This window comes from Octopus bimaculoides, chromosome 3, assembly GCF_001194135.2.
Source record: "Octopus bimaculoides isolate UCB-OBI-ISO-001 chromosome 3, ASM119413v2, whole genome shotgun sequence".
NCBI classification, from domain to species: domain Eukaryota; kingdom Metazoa; phylum Mollusca; class Cephalopoda; order Octopoda; family Octopodidae; genus Octopus; species Octopus bimaculoides.
Genome location: NC_068983.1, coordinates 137,300,181 through 137,315,730, shown reverse-complemented (window position 1 = coordinate 137,315,730; position 15,550 = coordinate 137,300,181). Strand labels below are relative to the sequence as shown.

General features: G+C 37.8%; 1 protein-coding gene across 8 annotated transcripts in view; it reads right to left on the bottom strand.

The window, feature by feature from the left end:
* Positions 1-15,550, bottom strand: part of LOC106877732 (uncharacterized) — a 195,289-nt gene that overhangs the window by 161,841 nt on the left and 17,898 nt on the right. Inside the window, exon 1 of one of the 8 annotated variants that reach the window (XM_014926709.2) lies at positions 13,807-14,307. The exons of 4 other annotated variants lie outside the window; for them this stretch is intronic. In XM_014926709.2, the coding sequence (XP_014782195.1) occupies positions 13,807-14,292 (486 nt within the window). In that variant the 5' untranslated portion in view covers positions 14,293-14,307. Of the gene's footprint in view, positions 1-3,845; positions 4,498-5,096; positions 5,160-12,623; positions 13,044-13,806; positions 14,308-15,550 lie in introns of those variants that run through there. 3 more of the 8 variants (XM_014926712.2, XM_014926738.2, XM_052966569.1) reach the window with 3 other exon arrangements.

The window sequence follows — 15,550 nt, the reverse complement described above, 5'->3', positions numbered from 1 at the left end:
TCCGGGTTCAGTCCCACTGCGTGGCACCTTGGGCAAGTGTTTTCTACTATAGCCTCGGGTTGACCAAAGCCTTGTGAGTGGATCTGGGAGATGGAAGCTGAAAGAAGCCCGTCGTATATATATATACATATATATATATATAATCTGTGGCCTCTGCCAGAAGTATAGCCAGCTCACTTATTCCTATCTTTACTTCATTGGACACTAAACTCTGTTTGCGAAGACCTGTTGAGGCAAGTGAATTTGAAATCTGAAATTAAAATCGAACCAAATCCGACGACTGGCACCCATGCCAACCACTCCTTCATTAGACACTAAACTCTGCTTGCGAAGACCTGTTGGGGCAAATGAAATTAAAATTGTAATTGAACCATATTTGATGACTGGCACCTGCGCCAGTGGAGCACTAACAGCACTGTCCAAGTGTGTTCATAGCCAGAGCAGCTGTCTGGCTTCCGTGCTAGTGGTCCGTAAATAGCACCATTTGAGTGTAATCGTTACCAGCGTTGCCTTCTAGCATGGGCTGGTGGCACATTAGAAAATCATTCGAGCAAGGTCGTTGCCAGTGCTGCTGGACTGGCTCCCATGCAGGTAGCACGTAAAAAACACCATTTTGAGTGTGGCTGTTGCCAGTACCGTGTGACAGGCCCTCGTGCCTGTGGCACGTAAAAGCACCCACTACACTCTCGGAGTGGTTGGCGTTAGGCATCCAGCTGTAGAAACTCTGACAGATCAGATTGGAGCCTGGTGCAGCCTTCTGGCTTGCCAGTCCTCAGTCAAATCGTCCAACCCATGCTAGCATGGAAAGCGGACGTTAAACGATGATGATGATATATATATATATATATATATGTATGTGTGTGTATATGCTTGTGTTTGTCCCCCTAACATCGCTTGACAACCAATGCTGGTATGTTTACATCCCCGTAACTTAGCGGTTTGGCAAAAGAGACCGACAGAATAAGTACTCGACTTACAAAGAATAAGTCCTGGGGTCGATTTGCTCGACTAAAGGCAGTGCTCCAGCATGGCCACAGTCAAATGACTGAAACAAGTAGAGTACATGCCTAAATTAGCAACCATTAATAATAATAACAGTCCTTTCTACTAAAGGCACAAGGGCTGAAATTTGTGAGGAGGGGACTAGTCGATTACATTGACCCCAATGTGGAATTTGAACTAAATATCAATGAGCGTTTTGTCTGGCATGCTAACGATTCTGCCAGCTCACTACCTTAATAATAACGGTTTCAAATTTTGCCACAAGGGCAGCAATTTTGGGGTAGGGGATAAGTTGATTACATCGACTCTAATGTTCAACAAGTACTTATTTTATCAACACTGAAAGGATGAAAGACAAAGTCGACCTGGGCTGAATTTGAACTGAGAACAGAGCAATAGGCAAAATACCATGTAGTATTTCGTCCAGCATGCTAACAATCCTGTAAGCTTGCCACTTTAATAATGATTGATAATAATAACCTTTTTTAATATAGGCACAAGGCCTGAAATTGTGGGGAGGGGACCAGTTGATTACATCAACCCTGAAAAGGATGAAAGGCAAAGTCAACCTTGGCAGAATTTGAACTCAGAACATAGCGATGGGTGAAATAACACTAAGCATTTCATAGTGTGCTAACGATTCTGCCAGCTTGCAACCTTAATTATAATAATAATAATGGTTTAAAATTTTGCCACAAGGGCAGCAGTTTGGGGGAGGGGATGAGTCGATTACATTGACCCAGTGTTCAACTGGTACTTATTTTATTCACTCGGAAAAGATGAAAAGCAAAGTCGACCTCAGTAGATTTTGAACTCAGAATAGAGCAATGGGTGAAATACCACAAAGCATTTCGTTCAGTGTGCTAATGATGCTGCCAACTCACCGCCTTAATAATAATAATAATAATAATAATAACAATAATAGTAATGTTCTCATGGCTACAACTCACACCCAAAGAAAAACAGTTGACCTGAAAATATTACAAAAAACTTTTACAAGTATCTTAATTGTAAGTATGTGACTTGGAATAATGAGACTTGGAATAGCTTATCTAAATCAAAGCAACAACAATACAAACAAAAATGTTTTCTAATTTTGGCATAAGGCCAGCAATTTTGATAGGAGTGGGCAAGTTAATTGACCCCATTACTTGAATTTTATTTTAACAACCCTGAAAGGAAGAAAGGCAAAGTTGAGCGTAGCAGGATTTGAACTGAGGATGTAAAGAGCCAGTAAAAATGCTGCAAAGCATTTTTTCAGCATGTCATGATGCTGTCACATTAATAATAATAATAATCGTTTCTACTATTGGCACAAGGCCTGAAATTTGGGGGAGGAGGCTAGTTGATTATATTGACCCCAGTGCTCATTGATCCTGATTGGATGAAAAGGAAAGTCGACCTTGGCAGAATTTGAACTCAGAATGTAGAGAGGGGTGAAGTGCCACTAAGTATTTTGTCTGTGTTAACAATTCTGGCAGCTCACTGCCTTACTAATAATAATATCTTTTATTAACCACAGGAGCATAGATGAGGGAGACATTACAAGAACAGACAACAATTTGTGTGGGGATTTGCATAAAGGATGAGGAGAAATAAATGGAAAAGACAGTGAAATGTTTACAAGGTATGTGTGAAAAGTGGAGTCCTCCTGATACAGGAAAAATTCCAACTAGGGCCAATCAAGTAACCCCCACAGATACAAGATTACTCTGACCACCAAAGGTATGAGCTGTCTCTCCTGTTCTCCAGGCACATACTTAGAGAAGGGTCATTCACTCTAACCATTTTTACCAATAATAATGGTTTCTAATTAAGGCACAAGGTCAGCAATTTTTGAGGGGAGGGAGTCACTCAATTACATTGACCCTAAGTACTTGACTGGTACTTTATTTGATTGTTCTGGAGAGATGAAAGATAAAGTTACCTTTGATGGGATATGAACTCAGAAAGGAATACTGCACAACATTTCTTCTAATGCTCTGCAATGATTACTTGCATTTGCTAAAAGGCTAGAAATTTGGTGAAAAGGAAGAAATGGTCAACTGTATCAACTTCAGTATTTGATTTTTCTTTTTGTTTACCTTGGAAGAATGAATGCAAGTTAACTTGAGCAGGATTTGAACCCTGAATGTAAAGAGCCATTTCAAATATCACAATGCATTTTGTTAATGCTCTATTGATTTTGCCATTTCAAATAATTAATATAATAAATCATTTTTGTTATATTGATGTAAAATATCCCAATCCTAAGGATAAGGATTTCTTATATTGATAAAACTCACAAATTAGAAAGATATACTTAACAGAAATTACTGGTATGTGGTCACTTTCTAGGACCAATAGAATAAGAATGATGAAAAGGCTAAGCCAGTCCCTTACGTATAAATTAAAGAAGCTATAATATATTGATTTATTCTGAAGAAGGTCCCATTATTATGGGAGAGAGAAATATTGATACTTATTTTTATCAAAATGTGACAAATAAAGATAAAACATTTTGGCAGAACAATTCAGAACTTAGGGATCAATCTGAAAACTTTACTGTATATAGACCAATATTTAGTCAGCTCATTTCGATTGTCTGTCTTGAGTTACGAAATTAATATTTCGAAAGTACAAAATACTTATGAAATATTAATTTGTGTAGGCGAAGAGAAGGTTCGATTGAACAAATCTCAGTAGCTGGAACCGACACATATTCTAACAACTCAAAAGGGATTAATGACAAAGTTGATCCCAGCAAATTTGAACTCTCTATGACGTAATTAAATACAGGCCAACCTAGTCCTTGCCTGTCGTCTTAAATATAAACGCTAATATTAACAACGGTAACCACTTACCAGAGAATTTCCTTCAAATAATTTTGGATCTAATGGATTTCTGCCGGGCAGGACTATATTATCGTTTTTCGCTTTACGACTTACTAAATCCTGCCATTGCTCTGTAGGCTTTTCTGTGCTCAAAACATATTGTGTGGTGGGTGAATTTTGAAAAGTTTGCAATGTCATTTTAGGGCACTGTATTGTGGGTATCGCTCCTGGCTTCAAGAACACGCGTGTGCGGCATCCGAATTTCTTCATTAAAACCCCTAGAGAATCATCGCTGGTGAAATGAAGAGAACATATGGCAGATGAAACACATGGTGCCCAGTTTTTACGCCCAGTCTGAACGAAATTGATCCATTTGGACCTTAAAACGGGATCCTTCGGAAAGCGATGTAAACTGGTACCGGATCCTGCACTCGAAGACTGAATGGTATCACAAAATCTAACCACGCAATGTTGGGGCATTATTTCGATCGATCTGCTTATCTTCACGATAGATCCAAAACTATCTTTTTTCAAAAATATTTCAGTGAAAATTGCCACCTACATAAACAGAAAAGAAGGCAAAGTTCCAGCCTGTGTCATTTATTATTTATTCACTGGGTGTTCACTTTTATTAGCTATTTTACTCTCCGGAAAATAAAAAAAATCAAATTCTCGTAGAACATTTTCACTTTTCTATCAGCATGGATATTTTCTAGCGATACCATCCAGATTTAACATTGACGTATGTATGTGAATAAATGAGAGAGGTAGTGAGAGATAATATTTGTCTGTGTAGGCGTCTGATGGAAATTGTGTTGGTGTGAGAGAATATGAGGATGTATAAGAAGAAAAGCGGGGACCATGAGATTGCGCGCCTAAGAGTGTGTATGTGTGTGTGTGTGTGTGTGTGTGTGTGTGTATGTATGTATGTATATATATATATATATATATATATATATATATATATATAGGGAAAATACGAAGGAACAGTATTTTGTGTATGTAGTCCGTTTTCTATTAGTGTGAAAGTAAATATAAAAAATAAAAAGGCGTTGCTAACCAATTCATTTCGTTTCAAGTCAACCTACATTACGTGTAACGATGCATAACAGGTTACTCATTCTCTATCTCCCTCATACTTTTCCTAACAAACACATGTCACTGACAAATAGCAGTTTTTCATCTAATGAAAACTGATAGAAATGTGACAACAGCAGAAACTTCTTTACTAATTTTCAATAGCTTTTTAAGGATAAACTATGACAAAAATAAATGATCTACCTTGTTTTTATTGAGTAAGAAATCATCTTCATTTATTACATTTTTCATAATTTCATTCAGTTTAACGATAACATTTTACAAATCGCCTGCCATTTTCTTCTTTTTGTTTTGGTAACCTGTGCTGCCACCTGATGAGTGTTACCATGTGATAACAATCATTCCGTAGCAACAATACAGTTATCTCCCTTTACTTACGCTTCCGAGGCTTCGGGATTCCCGATGAACAATTTTCGAGTGTCTAACTTATGATATCACTATGGTGAACTACCTCCTTCTTGTGGTTCTGTGACGAATTAAACTGACGTCATGGCAACAGTATAATGATATTTTTTTCTCATACAGCGACAAGGTCACATACATTTTGAGAGACGAGGAAGGCGAAGTTCGACCTCGGAGGGATTTCAAATAGCTGTGATATTTCGTTTTATAATCAGAAAATGAAAGTGGAAATACTGACACTAATCGGCAATGACCAGGCGGGCGTTTTGAACAGGCAAAGCACACTTTCCCTCCCCACCATTTTTTTAATCAAAAATTTCTTCGGATTCTGTTTTCAACATTTTTTTAAAAAAAGAATTCTTAAAAAATCCTGAAACCTCTTTCCCGTTTAAAACAAATCTGAATTTTTTAAGGACGATTGCTTACGATAATTTTCCACTTTCATTTCGTTATAAAACGAAAGAATACAAGGGCTGTATATAGGGAGAGTCCTTATGCCAATATTATTAACACACACACACTGGTTTAATTCCACTTCTTTATAATTCGTCAGTTGGTTAAATATCCAACTAATTGATTGTTTGTTTAATTTGGCTAAACAGTAAGTCATTTGTTTTGTTTTCGTTTGTCAAAGTTTCTTCGTTGCTACTTGAAACTTTTTCATTAACTTTTGACTTAGTTTGTTACGGAGGCAGCATTTGTCGGCGGAGGTAAAGAATACGTACACAACCGGTTTTCGGCGTAACAAAAACCCTAAACCTAACCACCGGGTGTACGTATTCTTTACCTTCGCCGCATCTGTCTGCTTGAGATCTTGTTGCATGTGTGTGCATATGTGCATGCTTCAGTGTCTATGCGTATGAGTTTGTGTATGCATGGTCATGTGTTTCTGTCTCCTGCTTAAGTGTTGTCTGAAGAAAACATTGTTTTTGCTACATGTTTTAGACTAATTACTTAATCTTTGCTACCATTTGAGTGTGGCTGATGCCAGTGCAGCCTGACTGGCACATAAAAGCACCATTCAAGCATGGGCGATGCCAGTGCCGCCTGACTGGCTCCCATGCCGGTGGCACGTAAAAGCACCCACTACACTCTCGGAGTGGTTGGCGTTAGGAAGGGCATCCAGCAGTAGAAACCTTGCCAAACCAGATTGGAGCTTGCCAGTTCTCAGTCAAACCGTTCAACCATGCCAGCATGGAAAGCGGATGTTAAACGACAACAACGATGATGATGGTGAATCAGTGTTCTTACATTGGTGCATGCAGAGCCCACATCCAGCTACACATGCATCCTAATATTTGTGCCTTCATTGATTTGTTCCCAACTCAGTGCACATAGATGTCTTTCCAAATTATGTAACTGCACTCTCACTTCTACAATCCACTCATAAGGCTGAACCTGGAACCAAGTGATTGTAAAGGAAGCCTCTTATCACACCTATATATATATATATATATATATACATATATACATATATACACACATATATAAACATAATTAAGGGATCAGCAACAGTTGCTTCACCACATACCGAAGTTCAGAAATAACAGCTAAAGTGCTTGGTAAAAATTATTAATTATTAATTTATTAATAAATTGTTAATCCTTTACCCTTTTATTTGTAATATATATATATATATATATATATATATATATAGGGTGTAATGGGTAAATTGTTGCCATCTTATATTTTTAATTTCGCACATATGCATTGGTTTCTTAACTACACTGTTTTGTAGGGTGAGCTGGGCACCGTCTGTGAGAAAAACAGCACCATGATGCAGTTCACTCTGCCAGAAATTTGGAAACTACATACTGTACTGCTTAGCATTCATGCGAGAAGCTCTATGAACATTTGAGAGTGTTTGGGTGTCACTCTGACAACAGTGAAGAGGATTTGGAAAGAGTTGGATGAGCCCAATGGTGATTACGAAGGTATGGCAGCTCAGAAAACTCACTCGGATCATTCTGATAAGAAAAGAACTAAATTTGTTGGTGAGATCCAAGCCAAGATTGACAACAATTCCTGCATCTCAATCAAGTTTATCGGCAGGGAAACAGGAGTGTCTGAGTTTCTTATCAGGCATGTAGTGCATAAAGACAGTTGATATTCCTCATACAAGATGAGAAAGGGCCAATTTTTTCCCCAAGCCATCAAGAACAAAAGGAACGATTGCACTAAGAAGCTTTTGAACAAACTCAAGCATCCCCTCCAACTGAACATGCTTTCATTTTTCTCAGACGAGAAAAATTTCTGCTAGGATCAGATAGTGCACACACTGAACAACCATTGGCTTGCTGTGTCCCCAAAACATGTACCAAGAGTGATAAAAATCAAACATCCAGTCAACATCATGGTGTTTGAAGTGATCACTAGTGTTGGTGATGTTATGCCTCCATTCATCTTCCCAAACGGCCTCAGACTCAACATGGAAGCCTACATCAAGTGCCTGGAGGAGGTAGTGCTGCCCTTGGCCAAGGGGGTGGCTGCTAGAAGACCCTATATCTGGCAACAGGACTCTGCACCATGCCACACAAGCAGGAGAACCCAGTAATGACCATCAGATAATTTCTGTGACCACATTACCCCTAACATCTGGCCACCTAACTCCCCAGACTGCAACCCCTTTGATTATTATGTGTGGGATGCAGTTGAGTGAGAGACCAACAAAACTCCTTGTAACATTAAAGATGAATATGGCAGCATTCACCAACTTAAACAAAGAGACTGTCTAGAAGAGTTGCAGGAAATTCTAAAGTCGTCTGGAGGCCGTGGTTGAAGCCAATGGCGATTTTATTGAATAAATTTACTGTTTAGTATTTCAAGATATGCAGTTTTGGTAAATATATCTGTTAAAATGAGATGTGTTATTTTCATTTTTGCATAATTTAGACGGCAATTTATTCACTGCACCCTCTACGTATGTATGCATATATACATACATACAGTGAAGGCATGTGGCTTAGTGGTTAGGGTATTAAGCTCATGATTGTAAGGTTGTGAGTTCAAATCCGAGCAACAGATTGTGTCCTTGAGCATGACACTATTTCACATTGCTGCAGTCCACTCAGCTGGCAAAAATGAGTAGTACCCTATTTCAAAGGGCCAGCCTTGTGACATTCTCTGAAAACTACATCAAGGGTACATATGTTTGTGGCATGCTCAGCCACTTGCACATCAGTTTCATGAGCAGGCTATTCTGTTGATTGGATCAACTGGAACCCTCATCATCGTAACTGATGGAGTTCGTTTTAGATATATATGTATAAATACATAAATATATATATATCTGGCACGAGTTCGTTGCCAGTACCGCTGGACTGGCTTCTGTGCAGGTGGCACGTAAAATACACCATTTCGAGCGTGGCCGTTGCCAGTACCTCCTGACTGGCCTTCGTGCCGGTGGCACATAAAAACACCCACTACACTCTCGGAGTGGTTGGTGTTAGGAAGGGCATCCAGCTGTAGAAACTTTGCCAAATCAGACTGGAGCCTGGTGTCGCCTCCTGGTTTACCGGTCTTCAGTCAAATCGTCCAACCCATGCTAGCATGGAAAGCAGATGTTAAACGATGATGATGATGACATACATCTGTGCTGGTGGTACGTAAAAGCACCCATTACACTCATGGAGTGGTTGGCATTAGGAAGGGCATTCAGCCATAGAAATCCATGCCAAATCAGACTGGAGCCTGGTGCAGCCTTTCAGCATGCCAGCCCAGTCAGACCATCCAACCCATGCCAGCATGTACAATGGACGTTAAATGATGATGATATCTTGAATGTGTCATACTAAAAAAAAAAAGAGAAAAAATTGGAAGACCCACACACCTACATGTGTGCTCCTCCCATTGACTTTGTTTCTTCATAACTGTTAGAAAAAATTAGCACCAGGGTAAAATGAGTAACTTCTGATTTCTTGTTATTTTCTCCTAACCTATTAGAAATCATTACATTGCAAATATTGCATCATCTTTAGGAGTAAAAATTGGTCAGCATAGTTGTTGAAGTTGAGAGAGACTGAAACATAATCAGGTGGCAAGTCCTCTTTTTACAAGAAATATTTCCTCAACTTTGACCTAACTGTAATTTTTGGTGTTTAACAATCAATATTCTTTTCTCTGTTGGATTCCAAATCAATTTTTCCTCACACTAATGTCCAGTTTGGTTTTTTTCAAGTTTCAAAATATGATGTCTAAAACGGGGTAAAAGACACTCCAGCAGATCGTGAAGAAGATATAGATAATATTTTCTGAAGAGTTTTTTTTTTTAATATTTAGTCAAGTTTTGTTAATTTCGTATCTTGTGCCATTTCCCCCTGATCTTCTTTCATTTGACCTAGATATTTAATTTTCGCATTTCTGATGTCTAGGGATGGATAGTGATGTGTATGAGTCTGTTTTTTTTTTTTTTGAGAACTGAAGTGGCAAATTTATCATCTTGGCCTACTCATTTTGCCCCAGCCAAATTAGTCTTTTATATATATGCTCAAAGAGAATGGCAATAATTATCTGAAATAGTGATCAGATTATGCTATAGTGCATTTAGGGAAGACCATTTGCTTTACTGATATAGCTTTTGTGAGGTAGTGAACATTTGTAAAAAAATATATTTTGTCTAAAAAACACTTCATTTTGACCCATTCCCTATTCTTTTGTGAAATTTTCTACGAGTACCTGTCAGGTGGCATAGATTATGATTGTATCGGCAGTTTGAGACCAAAAAAAAAAAAGAAAAGAACAAAAGAAAAATTTTATGGGCACGCAATACATACACACACCACATATCTATGAAATGAAACTTAAAATCTTGAAAAAATTACTTGATGTGAATCAGAATGTATCTGTATGCAGTCATCAATTAAATTCCCAGACAATCATAACCTACACCATCTGATAGGTATTTGTAGACAATTTTGCTAAAAATATACCTATTTTTCTGAAAGTTATGAGGAAACAAAATCAAGATTATTGACTTATCAAAACTCCTCTCATCTTCTCTGAAAAACATTTTCACAACAAATTCCGATATAATCGGAATCTAGAGCACCTGAAAAGTATTTGTTGAAAATTTCATTAGAAATTTCCATTTTTCAGGAAGTTATGAGGAAACAAAGTGGGGGGGGGGGCTACACTTCTGTAGATATATCGGAAAAGCCCTCTTTTTATTAAAAAAGCATATTGAACAAGTAGAGATCAAGTTTTAAAAATTCACGCTTAATCAATCAAATAAATGCCAAAAAATCTGAGACTATTCTACGGAATTTGTCCAAATTCTTTAACAGAAGTAAAGACAACAGTATAGACCAGGGGTCACCAAACTACGGCCTGCGAGGTCAGTTCATCCGTGTTTGGAACAACTTATGCCTGTGAGCAAACATTTTCAAAAATGAAGTATGTGAAGTCAGCACATCGAACGAGGTTGACTGATGAACATTTGAAAGCAATTCTCTTGGTTGGATGCAACAATTCCAAAGCAAATATTGATATCTTAAAAGCTAAACACCATTTTCACAAATCTCATTAACCTTTTTTGCTGCTTAGTTTGTGAGATTCGGATATGTGCGCACTGGGTGTGATAAAACTATCTTATTGCTAACGTCACCTTCTTTGATAACTTTTTGGTAAATAAACATGTTGGTTGTCTTTATTTGTTGTGTATTCAATGTATTGTATTAAAGAAAATGGTTATGCGGCTCGCTCTCGTCATTCTCTCAGTCATCTGACCCCTGGTATAGACGAATGGGGAAGGCGCAAGAACTGATGAGAACCAAGTACACAGTGGAGGACTGCCGCAATATTGGGGTGTTTGCCAGTGGTGGTTGGCAGTCAAGGATACCTATGGAATTCTATGCATTTAATAATTACAGGAATGAACAGAAGAGCTATCAAGAACAACTGGTCACTGATCGGTGGGGTCAGTAGGAGGTCGCTTGGATATAGGGCTGGGCTTGATCAACCTCGGTTGGGTTGCCTGGATGAGGATGTGTGTTGTATGAGACCCAAAACACCCAGTGTCTTCGGTTTGGGCGAGTTTAGGCTCAGGCTATGTCTAACTTAAAAGCACCGCCAATAGAAGACAAAATATGTAGAATTTATTTGTGTGTGTGTATGAAAGAGAGAGGGGGAGATTAAATACATTTTTTTATTATTTATATTATTACGCACATGGATAAATAGTCAATTCATGCAGCGAATCTTTGAGAAGTAAAACTGTCTAAACTTTTTCCACGTCTTTGTTGTTATTCGAACAGATCTATGATCAAAAACGTTCCAGCTACGACCATCCCGTATTTTATTCACATTTAATGTATCTAGAACCATGTTATCTGTCCTTCGTTTAAAATAGTAGAATTGGGGTTTAATGAGGGGGATGTGGTTGCGCCTCCTAGCTAGTCTAGTAACCATAAAAACTTTCTCGTCGGGTCTTTGTTTACTATCATACCAAACATGTCAAACTTGAGGAGCTCTTGATTTAATCCTGTACTCGTTCGATTGTCCTGAGTTTTGTTAGCGCGAGGGGCTCTCTGCAGTTGCCCGAACTGCTAGGAATAACAACCAAATCTCTCTTAAATCATCCTACAGTCTTAACAAAGAAAACGTATTAGATTGCATAGCTTAGCTTACATACTCATAAAAAGATACGGTGGTGGCGAGTGGAAAAATATTGGTTACAGACCTATTCAATCAAAGACGACTTGGGACTGAACAACTACTTTCAGTTACTTTTTTCGCCGGCCCTTAAGGTGTTAATATCGAAATAAGCGCAGTTTTCATAACAGTTCGATTTATTCCCAGTGACTAGTAGCATGTTATCAGTTTCTTTTTATTTTTCACATCTTTCTTCTTTTTAAGGTACCTATATCGCACAATTAATGTAATAGAATAATGAATGTCGATAGCGCAAGTGTTCTAGGTTAAAATGCATGAAAAGAACTATTCACTGCTTATTGTCAACTACTAATTAGAATATTTGAAAGCAACTTCCGTATCCTACACCGTTCCCGCTATTAGCAGACAGTCAGCAGTAAGATCGTTTTTACGTGTACTTTTAATCGAGAGCAGTCTATCAATACTTGACAAAAATAACTGTCACAAGTTACAATACGGAGATGCGCGAACAATAATTTCTTCGTAATATTTTTCAAAATCTTTTGAAACAGAATTTATGTCCACGAAATCGGTGTCGAGAAAAAAAGTAATTGATGAATTATGGGCCGCCAGATTTAAATCGAGTTATTCAGTTGACGAGATTCATTCTCTAAACACATGTAAACAAACGCTTTCACATACACACGTGAATATACTTACTTTGTTCGTGTTTCTTTGTCTTATACATCCAGGAGAATTTGTGATAGCCAGTATTTCTGGGACAGATATTGTTGAAATGTGACTGTTATTCGCGACAGATAATCTTGTTGCATGTGATTCCATCGCTCGTATCATCTCTCCTTCCGCTCTAAACTTACTACTTTTCTCAATGTTCGCCGAATCTTCAGTGTGGTTGTGAGTCTTGTGCAATTTTGTTATTGTGTTGTTACAGATGTGCAACCTTGCTTTACAACGCAACGATTTTTTTCTGTAACATGAGTAAAAGCGTGTGTCTTCATCTGTTTTACTCATTTTTTCATAATTGAAAATATATCCTTCGTACATCACTTTGTCGTGACCGTCTGTTACAGGAATCCATATACCGTTATATGGGTTTTGCTCCATTCTGGAAACCCTGTTTATTTCCTAGGCCGCTTGTAACCAAACGAAGTAACCGAATCTTTAAAATGACAGTTTGAAATTAAGAGTAAATTTTAAATTTGTAAATAAAATGAATACATTATACTGAAATCAATCGTCTCCTATTTGAAAAAAATTCCGTTCTTTCTGTGCAAGTCGTGAATACAGTTACAGAGTGTAAAATTATGACGACTTAATCCAAAAAATGGCGCCGGAAATTTATTTCATCGACTGAAATATGGCGACAGAGAAATAGCATCAAATTCGTGTACGTGTATGTATTAACCTATATTTTGACATTCCAAACTGATGATTCACTCTAAGGCTACTCCGAGTTTCCGCGTGCATGCGTTCATTCAGTCTTAACAACATACCCCTTTAAGAAACGAACACTGATACTTCTAAACCGAACCCTAAATGTCTCATCTGAACGAACGCATGCAAATGAGAAATGCTGAGTAGCAACAAAATGAATAAACAGCTTTGAATGAATGAAAAAAATAAACATATATTAAAAGTTGAAGGGTGTCTTGTATATACAGTTCCTCCTCATTGAAGCAAACTAATGGGGGGGGGGGGATGTCCGTTTTAGTCAAATGTCCGAATTAACCGATGGTAGAATTTAATATTGTATACGTACATGATATTGGAAGTATATGCAAAATTTGAGTACATACTGTAAGAATATATAACTATGCAAGTATAAATTCTGCTTTTAAAATTATTTAACGTTAATACATAAAATTAAATAAAAAGTTCATACCGTAAGTTCCCCGGTTGATGGGCTACCTGCTTCTCCAGTGGTAATTTTTTTACACATTCCATGGCGATTTCTAAATCGCCATAACCACCCATCACTAGCTACAAAATTGTCGACGCCCATGTCCCTAGCTAACTTGACAGCAGCACTTTGGATTTCCACACCACGGACGTTATTACCACAAGATCGTTGATGGATAAACCACTTCGTCACAGCTTCCTCAAGATTTGAATCTTTTGCAACTCTCATACGCTTCCTTGCACCAACAGATAGTTTAGAATTTGCAGCAACATTATATTTCAAAGAAAATGTAGTAAGTTTGTCCTTAGCCTTGCGTATGCCTGAAACTGTTTGTTTTTTGATACCATACTGAGTACAAATACTCCTCACCGAAGCACCAGCCTCTAACTTCTTTATAAGTTCCAGTTTCTGGATCACAGATAGAGTAGCATGCTTTTTCCTTGGCTTCTTACTTTCCCTTGAAGCCATCGTGTATATCACGAGGCTGAAAGATATCTAATCCCAGAAATGCGAAAGGAAATTGCAAGGAGAAACATTAATAGTGAAATGGCGGTGTAAATCAACATTGTCAGTCTCTCGCTTAATTCAGATTTCGACCGGTTTATCCGATATCTAATTCTAACGAATGTATGTATATATGTGTGTGTGTATGCATCTTTAGGATTTACGTTAATATATATAAATACTAGCAGTATAACCCGACCTTGTCCGGGTGTGACTTATTACACCATCTACGATAAGTCTTGCTAGGTGAAAATCAACTAAAAAGAAAAAACCCTTATGATGTAAATATGTTCATAATTCAAAAGACGATAAAATTAATAGGGAAAGTCTGAAGGCTGTTTTGCGTAACATTATTAAGCGTACGTAAATTTCATCCGTCTAATTGGCTGTAGAAATGCTTGTGCAAAACAAACTTTTTGCGCTGCCCTGATTATATATAGCAGGGTAATCTCTTTTAGCAGGAGGTAGGATGGCAATTTCTGATGAAGCAATTGCTGGCGATCTGTTGCTACACAGTTTTGCCATAATTCTATCAGATTAGGTAGAATATGTTGATGCACCACTTTGCATTATGTTCAAAGTAGCTTCTGGAATGTGGTGAATTGCTGCAGTCTGTTGCTGTCATTTTAAACTGGTTGCTTTCTTTCCCCAGCAAACTCTCTTGTTTGGAGGCATAATCTATGTATACATTAAATAGAACAACAAAGTTATAATAGATGGCAGGGTCGGTAATTTTCACATTTCTGTAATTTTTCAGATTAACACCCGCACGATTACCCAACCCTAACCCTAAAACCCTAAACCTAACACTAACCCTAAACCCTAACCGTAACCTTAAAATCCTAACCCTAACCCTAAAACCGTAACACTAACCCTAATCCTAACCTTAAACCCTAACCCTAACACCCTATTGAAAATCGTGGTATATTTACCAAACATTGATGAACATGAGTTATATTGTAGTCAATGATTGTGTGTACAGGTAGAAGGGAAGAAATATAAAAGTTGCTAGAAACAACAGCCAAATCTCCCTTAAATCACACAAAGTAAACGGAATTTAAAAATGTTTACATCAATGGAATTTTTTCGATGTGAACTTTCCAGTGCAGTAATTATGCGCTCAACATATAATTTAGAGAGTAAGAGTAAAAGAGGGGGGGAGAGAGTGATACATAAACCCTAACACTAACACCCTAATGAAAATCGTGGTATATTTACCAAA